Source organism: Echiichthys vipera, assembly GCF_963691815.1.
Source record: "Echiichthys vipera genome assembly, chromosome: 3".
NCBI classification, from domain to species: Eukaryota; Metazoa; Chordata; class Actinopteri; order Perciformes; family Trachinidae; genus Echiichthys; species Echiichthys vipera.
In genome coordinates, this window is record NC_139828.1 from 25,726,732 (window position 1) to 25,739,782 (window position 13,051).

Here is a 13,051-nt window from a genome sequence, read left to right on the forward strand (position 1 = left end):
AGGATTTAAATTTCCATTTGTCCTGGCCCAGTAATCATTGTGTGATTGGTTGGGAACCACTGATGATGATACAGACGGATGTCTCAATTTAAGAGCAGCTGCTTCTATCGTGAATGCCAACTTGTGTGCAAATCGGTATTTCAATTTTACATGTGATGTTAACAGATTTTAACTCAAACATATGGGTTTGTATTATAGATGAAAACATTTCTATCTGTTAAGCCCACACATTTGAATATAAAGCTGTGCTGTCCACCCATTATCACTGGTGTAGTATGAGCAGTAATAGTAACACACATGTGTTTTGATCTCTGCTGTTGTGTTTTCCCACTGTCACGGCGTATTGCCAGCAGCAAGTAACAGTAGGATTGATTTCTCACTAGTTGCTCTGTGCTTTTATTCCAGGACACCAATGAAATTGTGGCCATTAAGAAATTCAAGGACAGTGAAGGTAAGAGAACAGTGGTGTTTTTTTTTTGTCAAACATCTTCATTTGTGTTGGGATGCACCCCATCCTCATCCTCTGCCCGGTGTGATCCTGAGTTCCCTTTTGTCTCACCTCCATGCAGAAAATGAGGAGGTTAAAGAAACGACACTACGGGAGCTCAAGATGCTCCGCACCCTCAAGCAGGAGAATATTGTCGAGTTAAAAGAGGCCTTTCGCAGAAGAGGAAAGCTTTATCTTGTTTTTGAGTATGTCGAGAAGGTAAGCTTCTTCTTCCGTCTTATGATTTTTCATGGCACTGTCACTCAGCGTGGTGGTCATCTGGATTCTCTTTGGTCTCTTTTAGAACATGCTCGAGCTGCTTGAAGAGTTACCTAATGGTGTGCCGACTGACAAAGCGCGCAGCTACATCTACCAGTTAATCAGAGCAATTCACTGGTGCCATAAACATGACATAGTTCACCGGGGTAAAGTCTCTCTTTTCCTGCTATTTTTCTCCAGTTTATCAGGACGCATGATAAAAACATAGAGGAAGACAGTTTTAGTGAGGCAGATGCTAAGCTGGAAGAGGCTTGCGTATTTACCATTCCAACACACCATCTGTGCTTAGATTTTGAGAAACAAAAGCTGTACATTTTCAGTGTAAAAAAGTATAATTGTGTATTATTGTGCGTGACTATTCTCTCATGGAACAGTGGCTTAATAGGTTTTCTGATGTGTTGCAACCACTTAGACGAATCAGTGGCAGCAGAGCAGGAAACCAGATGGCCCATGTGAGCTTTTGGCACACTGAATGCAACAGAGCAGGCATCCAAATGGCCTGTGGTATCCCCAGGCACACATATGACAGTGTTATCCAGGATTTAATGTATAAGTATATTATATTATAGTATTGTCTTTATAATCTGGGAATTTTCACAGATAGTATTTGATTCCTAAACTCTTTTGTTTGCTGCATTTTAGATGAAAAACACTGTAAGAATTGCGTCCTTTCAGTGAGACAGATGAACGTGTGGTGGCAGGAGCGCTGAAAGTGATGATTCAAGGGTGATGCCCCTCGCCAGCTTATGTGTTGCCTTACTTCCCATCTGTGTTCTCCCTTCTCAGACATAAAGCCTGAAAACCTTCTCATCAGCTCCGATGACGTCCTCAAGCTATGTGACTTCGGTGAGCACCTTTATCAAAACACTCGCACTGTAAGAGACGCTAGAAAGGTGGCCAGGCTGTCAAAGCTGTGACGTAAAGGGAGTATTTTCAACAGAGACTATATTTGGCTGGAACCGGTGCTTCAGGAGGGCAGCAGGCAGGTTTCATCTGGTTATCTAAAGAAGTGTGTGCAGCCTTCTCTCCTGGTTCTCAGGCTGCCGCTGTACATTCTTCCCTCATATCAATTAATGAAACATGTTGGAAAACACGAGGCTAATCCTGCGTCGATTCAATCTGGTAGTGTCACAACAAAACGGGAGGAACGGAAAACATGGCGTAGCCAACATCATGTAGGCAATCTGGAGTGAGAGACTGAAGACCCGCTGTTTGCTCTGTGTCAGCCAAAGGCATTGAGAGAATAGACATAGCCCACAACCGACTCCACTGTGAAGGTTAACATTTGACTGCATATTGATTTTCACTGTATGTTGTTTTTTAACAGAAATTATTGCATCAATGTATTTCAGCCTGACTTTTTTTCTTTTTCAAATAATCATTTATTACTGCAGAAACAGCAAAGTGACAGAGACTGTTCCTGAACAGGCTTAGCTTTGACTTTTCACTCCAGGCAGATTTATCATTCATGTCACTAGGACTTCTGTTTTACTTGTGAAGGTATTTATTTGGCATTTTTAAAGGAATCATTTAGTTTAGTTTAAATAAGAAGGTAGACACCTTTCTCATGTCCAATAAATATGAATCTACAGCCAGGAGGTGGTTAGTTTAGCTAGCATAAAGACAGAAATCAATGGGGGACAGCTAGCCTGTCCAAAGTTAAGAAATACACCTACCAGCACCTTAAAAAATGTAGCCTATTTGTGTTAATTAATGAGCTTTAGGTGTGCTGGTTTCAGATGATAGGCTTTTTAAATTTTGTACAGAGCCAAGCTAGCTGTTTCCACTGGTTTCTAGTCTTTACGCTAAGCTAAGCCAACTGTCTGTTGGCTCCTCATATTAAGGGTAAAGATGATGTATTGTTTTTCTTATCTAATTCTTGGGAAGTAACGGTATTCTATTCACTGAAAGCTATTAGGTGATGATACAATTTTCTACTTAGTCATGCTTCAAAGCTAGATGAAAATATTGATACCACTCTCATATTTGAATATTTTATCGTTCAATACATGGCTACAGCCAGCAGTCGGCTAATTTAGCTTAGCGCAAAGACTGAAAACTGGGGGAAACAGTTAGTTTGGCTTAGAAATCTATAATGCTGTAGATACCCTTTCAAAGTTTTAAACAGAGCTAGTTGTTGATACTAAGTAAGCTAACAGTCCCTTGGCTGTAGTTTCATGCTTAACATACAGAACAGACAGTTTTAATTTTGCCTAATGTTGTTTTACTGCACTAGCTTTAGCTTTGTTTTAATGTCTGGTATCGACATTGTAAATGAGAAGTGGTTCGCAATTAACTTATCTGATTAAATAAAGGTAAAATACATAAATAAGTAAATACGTACCATTCTAAATCAACTCTTGGTAATTAAAATCTAACAATAATTATAATCATAATAATAATAATAATAATTTCCCCAAAAGTTGAACAACTTCTGTCTCACTGTTAGTTTGTGACGGTTTTCTGTATTTTGTAAATGTATAGTCATGCTTCAGGATTGTGCAAATAAGTTCAGATCTTTTCCCATAATTAACAAGCTAAAATCTTCTAGATATGTGAAACCATATCCAGCATTTGACTACGTTTGCCTGTGCAATGTGTCACAAGAGGCCTCATCATCTCCCGTATATTAGTGCGGCTTTCACCCCAACTCAACTACTTTATAGCTTACACCTCTGAATCTTAATGACCGTCCAGAGAAATGCCTAGCAAAAACAAATTTCAGGTGTCTCAGCATGTAGAGCATATAATAAAGCTACTCATTATACTATCTGGCTTCCTCTGTCTTCTTTTGCCAGGCTTTGCACGTAATCTATCTGAGGGGACCGATGCCAATTACACTGAGTATGTAGCCACTAGATGGTACCGCTCTCCAGAGCTCCTACTTGGGTACGTCCTCTATTTTTTTAGTCTTGTCCAGGAACATATCCTTTTAGTAGCTGTTCTTGTGTCTGGACTTCATCACCAACCCCTTAAATCTGTGGCCCCAGGGCTCCTTATGGGAAGGCAGTGGACATGTGGTCAGTGGGCTGCATCTTAGGAGAGCTAAGTGACGGGCAGCCTCTGTTCCCGGGAGAGAGTGAGATCGACCAACTCTTTACAATCCAGAAGGTGTTGGGACCTCTTCCGCCAGAACAGATGAAGCTCTTTTATAACAACCCTCGCTTCCATGGTCTGCGGGTAATGCCAGGACACTCTTCACACTCTTTACCCCAGTCCTCACAAGGGTTCACTCTGCTGACCCATCCCCTCCGTGTTGCTCCAATCACCGCTCCTTTCCCTTTTCTACCCATCGCTCTCGACTTGATCTGCTCCCTGTGTCTCTTTCTGCCTCCTCCTCTATTTCTTCTTCCCTTATTTATTTTCACTCCCTGCTATGTCTCTGCACTCTGCTTGTTTTTTTTCTTCTCCTGGCTTCGTTTGCTGTTCCGTGACTGATTGGATCACAATGACTCATCGTGTATCATGTATCCTGTATGCTCTGTGAAGGAAGGCTGTGATAAGTCTTCTGTGGCAGAATGGTGGTACAAGAGACCTGGGTCGTCCTTCCCTTTCCCTCCCTGCCCACGCCTCAGGATATAATTGTTAGTTTGCAAACTTCCCCTCTGTGAATACCTGACAGTGAATACCCACTAATGAGGACCCTGCTTGATAATGACACATTTTTAAATTTGGCAAACGTGTGGGTATAAAAAGTGGTTAATAGGTGTAGGAAAAATTGGTGGTACGGATTAAATTCAATATACTAAATAAAGGAACGTTTTTCAAGATGCAAGATGCTCCCTCCCGTAAGACAGGCACATGTTGGACAGGGATGTTTGTTGACTAAACATCTAGTGCCTGCTATTGTTAGCACTGACTCAGGAAAGAAAAATCTTTCTTCTTTATTCAATATTTCTATGCCATCTGTCATAGAGTAGAGAGGAATAGGAGGAATAGGAGCAGTAAACATTGAAGCCCCTCTCTCACAGTCAAATTATCTTAAAAACAGCAGAGAAGAGAAATTAGAATGAAGGGACCATTCAAACTCTTTTTATTGAAATATTAATGCATCAGACCAGTAAGAAACCACACAACACTTGTGAGTGAACAACACAGGAAGTTTGATCCTTGTTTTATCACGTTAGCCACCTACGTTGTGCTTTCTGTAACACTTGGAAGTGTGTGATGTAAAAAGAACAGCTTCTGGACGTTTTTTGGCAAACAGCAGATTCACAATTGTCAAAAGAGCAATTCTATCAAAACGAAAGGTTGGAATAGGAAGACTGGATGTGGAGGAAAGCACATGCAACAATGCTCTCAGAATCAGTGAAAAGTGGTCCCAAAATGTAACTTTAGCAGAAGCAGCGCCTGTGGTGTAACGTTTAAAAAGACAAAGTGCTCATAGTCCTGATATGTGGGTATTTGTAAAACAATATAATATAGGTCATCCCAGACCATAAGAAAACCATGCTCAATCAGCTGGTTACTGCTGAAAATTGGTGGGCTCCCTCCTTCCCCTTTCAAGATCAATACCCAACCCATTTGTCCTACTAATATTGAAGTTCACTTGCAAACAAAAATGAGTTGATTACACATGCTGCTCTGCTCATGATATTGGCTGATATTGCTTGCCTTTTTACAAAGTAGTAATTATTCAGTCATTTATCACATTTGTTGTGGCTACAATTTTTGGCTGTACTATTACCCACTGTTTCTTGTTTCAGTTCCCTGCTGTGAACCACCCCCAAACCTTGGAGCGCAGATACCTTGGAATCATCGGTGGAGGCCTGCTGGACCTACTAAAGGTAGCGATCACAGTGCTGGCAAAGCTGTTCTGCCGCAGAGATGTTCATATTTCCGCCTTTTATCAGTTTCACTTTACACTATTGTGAAAAGATACTCTGTATTCATAAAAACACAAATTTTCACCAACTACACCTCTGATAATTGCATCATTATCATCGTCATGTTTACGTCGTGACTGCATTATGCCTCTTCACTGCTTCGGCATCTCTAAGCTCATATCCTGGTTCCAGCACTGCTGTTATTGCTGTGCCTGCACTGTAAACAGGAGCTCCATGTCAAGAATGTGGGCTGTGCTTGTGGACTTGCGCTTTTCCCAGCAGATAGTGACTCACTGCTAACATAATGTCATCTCAGGACTGACTTCAGCAAGGACAGGCATCCCTCTCATTATTATTCAGGCTTTCTTGAGTTGAGTTTAGATACTGATTTCACAAAATGTGCATGCTAATTGCTAATGCAAAGCTGTATGGTTTCGCAAAGAGTAAGAGAAAGAGGGAAAAGTAACTGCCAATATAAATTGTAGTTACACAATTTCAGTAGAGTTTGAATGCATTCATACAGGATTCAGCTTTCATTAGTCTATGGAGACAGGCAATTAAACACATTCATTCGAGTGAGAAAAAAAGCAAATGTCACATCATATTTTACATTGTTGTTTGGCTCATTTGGTAACTGTAAAGTACAATTAGCAGCCTGTCTTTTATGATATTGGCGATGACTCATAATAGCATGACTGTTTATTTGTGAGGTCTGGATGCTCGTGGTCTTATCAGGACTCCCTCTCTGTGTGTTTATGCATTAGAACCTGCTATTGCTGAACCCGACGGAGCGCTTTCTCACAGAGCAGAGCCTGAACCACCACGCCTTCCAGACCCTGCGGCTTGTGGAGCGTCCCGGCCCACCCACACCTACACCTGTACGCTCCTCCAAGAGAAAACCTCACCATGGAGACAACACCACCCCCAGCAGGTCAGCAGTGAGCACTATGGCTAGTGTAAGCTGGTCACTGTCTCCCTGTTCTTCAGAAGCATAAGTTAATGTGTTTTTTGTTATGCAAATGTGACCAGTTGCTTTGTTTCAACAACCCCCTGAGAACCATTATCTGCATTATCTGTAGCAGTCATTTTTACAGAATGTGTTCTTTGTTAGAGAATTCAGACATTTTCTTTTTGGTTTTATTCTGTCATAAAACAACTTATAAATAACACACTTTCATTCGCCAAAAAAAGAAAGAAACACAAAAAGACACAGACTCAATCCCATACGAGACATGGACATGCAAAAACACAAAATGAAAAAGTAAAACAAATGACAAACAGCATATAGACAAACAAGGTGTCACGCATAAAAGATGCAAATAAAAATCACTTAAAGTTGAAATATCCTCCTGGCCTGCTGCATCATGGTCACACAAAGACTTCTTTGGCCCTGCTACATTACAGCTAGTTAGAGATGCAGTATTACTCATTACACAAATTGGACATTTTTAACAAAAAACATTCAGCCATCTCTGTTCATTCTGTTTCATTGAATAAAAGGGTTTTACACCTGTTTTTAGTGATCTCACGTCATCTGGTAAGGTTCCCAATTTTAGCTCCCACCCACTGAAACGATTTCGAGCCATATCTATCAATAACAACTATGCCTAGGATAACACCTATGTTGGTCTCTAGTGTGCTCTAACACCTTTGGATATGCCTGGTGCCTGGCGCCTTAGGTATTTATAGACATGACATCCTATATTTAAATTAGTTTCTTTTTTTGTGAAGAATCTGTTTAGTAACATTTCCAGTTTTACCATATGTACAAATCACATATTGAATAAATTAAATTCCCTCACTCCCTCCCTCCCCACACTCAGATCCTCCAGATGAAATATAATTTTGAAAAATAATAAATTACAAACAGCTAGTGAGGACAAACAGAAAAAAACTGCCAAAGACAGTAAGTACAAGACAGTTGACTCACTTTGAAAATACGGAGTTCAGACAAACAGCTTCAGCATTGTTCACCAAATATACACATAGAAATACTCTCACCCTGCAAATGTACTCTGATCCTACAGTTTATACAATCGAGGCATTCCAGACTCAAGTTGAGAAGTATCCCAGGTTGTTACCCTTATTGAAATAAATCCACACATCCACGCATCCACACTTTCTTAATGCCCCTTAAGTGTAATGTATCTTCTCCAGGTAAAGATGAAACATTATACCCCTGATCTATTAAACATAAGATGGAGGTTTTGCACTCTTCCAATTTAAAAGTGAGGTGTCCGACCAATAAGGTAGTAAAGTTTTCTACATTGTATCAATGCTTAATAGCGAGTCACAGTCTTAAGGTCTTACCAATATAGCAATTAAAAGGTGCTGGTGAATAGTACTGAAAACTTCACTCAAGGAGTTAAATATTGCTGGCCAAAATGCACACACTACAGGGTATGTCCAGAATGTATGTATTATGGTAATTGGCACAAGTTTGCAAAGGTCACAAGTGAGGTCAACACTGGGGTAGATCTTGTCCAGTTTGATAAAACGGACACAGTGTACGGTCCTAAGATGTATAAGCCCATATCTACTGTTTGAGGAGGAGGAGTGTACTTGTTTTAAAACTGCGTTTCATAGATCAGAGAGAGGAATGCTATGTTCTCATGCCCAGATCTAAGACTAGCCACAGGCTGAGGGTTTACATTGGCTAATATATCATAGATCTATGTAATGGCGCCCTTGAGATTTACATCTCTGGCTAAAAGAGTATATACTGGTGTTACTGGGGGTATCTCAGGGAAAGGATAGTAAGTCTTCTATACAAAATGTCTAACCTGCAAATAACAATAGAGATAAAACTGGGGTAGATTGAATTTGTCTGCCAGTTGATTAAATGATGCGACAACCCCATCAAGGTATAGATCTTTTAAACTTTAATTCCATTGCCATGCTCGAAAAGACACATCTATTTAGGCTGGGGTAAAAAGATGGCTTGACATAATAGGTGCCTCAAATATATTCTTAAAATGTATCTTTCTTGAACAATCTGTTTTTGTTTAGAAAGACTATGGTAATAAAGAAATGACATGCATATTAAGTTTTCTATTTTTAAAAAAATGTAGTGTGGCATTAGATCTCTAGATCTCATTTTTGGAACCATCTAGTAACCCTCCCAAGTAGGTTTCCGAAGTATGACCTTGTACTCCTGTACTGGTGAGATCAAGAAATCTAGTTTGAGTAAGTTTAGTATTTGCTGTTTGAGGCAAAAAATGTAGTGTGTCTTTTCTTCACTAGCCATGTAATTAATTTTGACATTACTTGACTAAGCATGTTTTCCATGACATGTTTTTAGCTCACTAACTAAGCTGGATCGTCAGCATACAGAAAGAGCTCACAAACAACTGCAGATTTAATATCATTTACATTCTGTGTAATAGATTTGTAGTAGTAGTGGTCCTAATATTGATCCCTGTGGAACACCACCTGTGACTACTCCTGGATCTGATATGATTCCATTAATATCTACAATGTTAATATGATTACTTATCTACAGTATGTTGATGGAGGTCCTTTCTCTCTTCTGTTGCTCAGGAGCCATGGGGGTAAGAGCTCAGGAAGCCACCGCTCCAGCAGCAGAGAGTGCTCTAGCTTGCCCCGGCACGAAGACCCCCACCCAAGCAACGACGGCTTTCTCAATGGCAACATGCCTGCAGCAATCAATCTCAGTCCCACTCTGCATCCCAAGAACTACCAGCCGCAGATCTTCAACCACTCCACCTCGTGCAACATGGACCTGGCCAGCAGTAACCTGCCTCATCTGCTCAGCCCTGGCGAAGCCAAGAGCAAGGGAGACTTTGAGAAGAATTTGGGGTCCAAGATGTCTGACGGCCCCGGAGCCAAGTACCTCAAATCCAACTTCCGCTCACAGCAGAACCGCCATTCTTTTGTGGAGGGGAAAACCAATACGCTTCAATCAGGGGAGAAACACGGTCGACACAGCTACATGGAGTCCAAAAGCTCCACACCCTCCTCCAAGTTCGCCTATCTTAACTTGTCCAAGAGCTATGGCACACTAAGCGACGCCAAGTCAGTGGGGAACTTAAATGATGTGCATCTTTATGCTGATGAGCCCACAGCTCGCTATTTTCCCTCGAGCTGCCTCGACCTCACAGCGCCGAGCAGCCCAGCACCCCGCAGAGTGGACAGACTGGGACCCGGCACAGCTGGCAGAGGAAGCATGCGCTCAGAGAGAGAGAGCAACACCCTGGACTCGTCCTACAGGCGCTCCTCAATCCGCCACAAGGCCTCAGAAGAGGGCAAGTCGCCAGATGCCAAGGACCCTGGGGAAAGTGGCCTCGAAAGGAGCCACGTTCACTCTCTGTCTGCCCCACACGACCCTCTGTCTTACGGTCAGGGATACACCAGCCCCTTCTCCTCCCAGCAGCGGCCGCACCGCCACTCCATGTACGTACGGAGGGACCACCAGAGAACACACGGGGCGGAGGAGGGGCTGGTGGTGGGGCAGGGCATGCCTACCAGAGCCAGCAGTCTCCAGCTCCTTTCTCCGCAGTTGCAGCACCGCACGCTGCCTCGCCACTCTGGGGGCTCCAGAGAGGAAGACATGAGCAGGGTCAGTCATCAGCCCACATTAAACCTCTTCACCCTTAAGGAAAGCCTAAGCCTACATGATATCTAATCATATCAAAGGCCTAAACCAGGTTCAGTTGGGTAACTCTGCCTCAGTCTCAGTTTTTACAACAATGCAGCCAGGGTTTATTCTGGTGGCGTCAGAAAATATCATGATCTGTGTTTAGGCTTTCAGACAGATCTTGTTTTGCCATGTTCCCAGGTTTGTAGGAATGACAGGATTAACACAACTGCAGCGTCATCCTATGAATACTGCAGGTGTTAAGAGTGTGGCTTACTTGATGTGATATACAGTGAATTATGTTACCTGTATATTTATATATACTGTATTTACACATATAGTATATATAGTTTGTGCGAGTGTATTTGTATATGTGCACTGCTGGGCTCACTTCATGCTTCATCATGTCTCCATTAACAGAGCGAACAGGCACCCACTGAGGGCACCCACAGCCGACCCCCAATAAGGGACTCCACAAGGGACAACACAGCATCTTTTCACACACAGCGGCAAAAAAGCGAGGTCCGACATTCTGCCTGCACCCACCATTCCCCACCCACATCCAGTCTTCCGAGAGTGCGGATGTGGGTGGATACTGCTGTCATGAACTGCTCTCTCTCTCTCTCTCTCTTTCTCTGCGCATTAGATGCCTCTTCATTTTCTCTGTGTGCTTTGCTTCCTTTTATTGTGACGACTTATGATTGCACAGTCAAGCTTGTCATTTGAGCACATTTCAGTTTGATTCTGAAATACATTTGTAGCCTCTACAGATTGCCTCGTTTTATTATAATGACCAGTTGTAAATCAATTACGCCTCTGCTTCTTTTCTAAATAAAGATATCAGTTCAGATAGAGAGGCATGCAAAGCAGTCGTCCTTTTGTTTTAATGTGACTAGGTCTTCTGTTGTGACTCAGGTTGGCTTATATCATGACCAGCAAACAGAAGATGGGGGCTCGTCCAAAGAGAACCGCAACATCTACAGTGAATCCATGCCTAGGAGGGTGGGCAGCTTCTACAGAGGTTGGTTTAGTCACACTGATATCTCTGGCCTAGTCTTCTCATGTCAATTCAGATTTAAGCATTTACACTTACAGAATCTTTCATTTACTTATATTCTGACTGATACTAAAGTTTTGAGGCCTGATCCTAATTTATTTGATTTTTTTTTTTTTTATGATTAGCTTATTTTTTACAAGGAAAATTTGTACTACACCCATGCTATGAGCTCTGTGAGGCTGTACTTAGGGACAGTGGTGCTTTGAGCTAAATGCTAGCATCAGCATGCTAACATATTTCATAACAGATATCCCAGAACCATGTATGGCTGAAAATGTATTTATTTTACATAACATAAACAAACATTTTTTGATAAAAATCCGTATGATTTGGTCATTAGAACATTTAGATTGATTTGTACAAAGAGAACATCTTACCTTTGGCATTTCTATACTAGCATGTCTTCTTATTTATTGCCAAGAATGTGCGCTAATCCTAATGTAGGTAACTGCCATAAGCTGGTTCTCGTGGCATGATGACATTGAAGAAAATCGGTTGCATCTATTGCCCTTAGTCCATTCAGGTTAGTGCCCAAGATCTATTGGGGCACTGAAGTGCATTGGCTATCCACCACAGTGTCTTTTTGATACTACTACAACACCACAGTTTACAATTCTACACACTGGCTTTAATGCTCTCTTGTCTATATTTCAGTTATTCGCTGCAAATTACTACCCAAACCACCACAATCCTCTCCTGCTGTACTCACTGTCTTATTTTATTCATGTCAACATTATAGGGAAAATGTAACATTTAGTTTTATTTTAAATATATGCAGTGCATCATCTGCCTCTTGTTTGCTTTGAAATAGTTGGTATTGTTTTTTTGTTTATTTGTTTTACTCTACGCATCAAATGGTGAATGGACTTTGTTGTTGTGTTTGTTGAGCAGTCCCTTCTCCCCGGCCAGACAACTCCTTCCATGATAGCAGGGGTCAGAGCCGAGGCTCTGGCCATTCCGGGGATGGCAGCAGTTTGACGAACCACTCCAAACGTCAGCCGACATTTGACCCCTGGTAATTACCTCTTTGAACCACAACAGAACATAGTTTATTTTGTTTACCAAAGAATATCTCTTTTAACTTAGGTTGCCCTGATAGCAACACAACTTTGTTTATTGTACATTGCTCTGTGACACAGTTTTATGGCGGATTCAATTTCACACTGGTGACAGTAATTGCCGGGTCTCATTTGGAGCTGAAATATATGGTCCATTTTTATTTGGGACGTGATGCTCAGTACCCTTTGTTTTATTTCCAGGACTGGCCCAGATACTGTAGTGCTGAACCCCTCAGAGCCATCCAAAGAAAAGGAGAAGCAGGGCTTCTTCAGAGCAATAAAGAAGAAAAAGAAAAAATCTCAAATGGTAACTTGAATTCAAGTACTTCTGAGGATGTGAGCTACGTGTGGATGCACTGTTTCATGCATATGTCCCTTAATGTCAATACCTTGTTTGTGAAGCAGTCTGTCTACATATTGTATCTCCTCCTCTGCGTTTCAAATATTAAATGCCTTATTACAGACATATATAATAATTTCTTCTTGTTGTCATGTGCATCATGTTTCCCTGTGCCACCAGTCATGTGCCTCTATATTACAGATGCAAGTCCCTGAGGGAAGGCCTCCCGTCATCAAGAAATGTCTTTTCCCTCTGTTTAGCCCAAAGAATAACATAAAACATAGTTCCTCTGTGAGAGTCCTCCCTGTAGTGTCCTCTCCCATGGTACATGCTGTTTTACACTCTCTTACTCGCCTCCTAACTCCATCTGACATCGCATGCATTAACAACAATAATCAAGAGACCGC

At 41.6% G+C, this 13,051-nt stretch overlaps 1 protein-coding gene across 1 annotated transcript in view; it reads left to right on the top strand.

The window, feature by feature from the left end:
- LOC310945176 (cyclin-dependent kinase-like 5) overlaps positions 1-13,051 on the top strand; it is a 33,286-nt gene that overhangs the window by 18,381 nt on the left and 1,854 nt on the right. The window contains exons 3-16 of the mRNA XM_083911195.1: positions 406-451; positions 570-706; positions 792-912; positions 1,553-1,612; positions 3,565-3,655; positions 3,757-3,946; positions 5,473-5,553; positions 6,357-6,523; positions 9,133-10,171; positions 10,610-10,711; positions 11,105-11,210; positions 12,138-12,261; positions 12,506-12,611; positions 12,846-12,968. Of these exons, the coding sequence (XP_083767321.1) occupies positions 406-451; positions 570-706; positions 792-912; positions 1,553-1,612; positions 3,565-3,655; positions 3,757-3,946; positions 5,473-5,553; positions 6,357-6,523; positions 9,133-10,171; positions 10,610-10,711; positions 11,105-11,210; positions 12,138-12,261; positions 12,506-12,611; positions 12,846-12,968 (2,493 nt within the window). The remainder of the gene's footprint in view (positions 1-405; positions 452-569; positions 707-791; positions 913-1,552; positions 1,613-3,564; positions 3,656-3,756; positions 3,947-5,472; positions 5,554-6,356; positions 6,524-9,132; positions 10,172-10,609; positions 10,712-11,104; positions 11,211-12,137; positions 12,262-12,505; positions 12,612-12,845; positions 12,969-13,051) is intronic.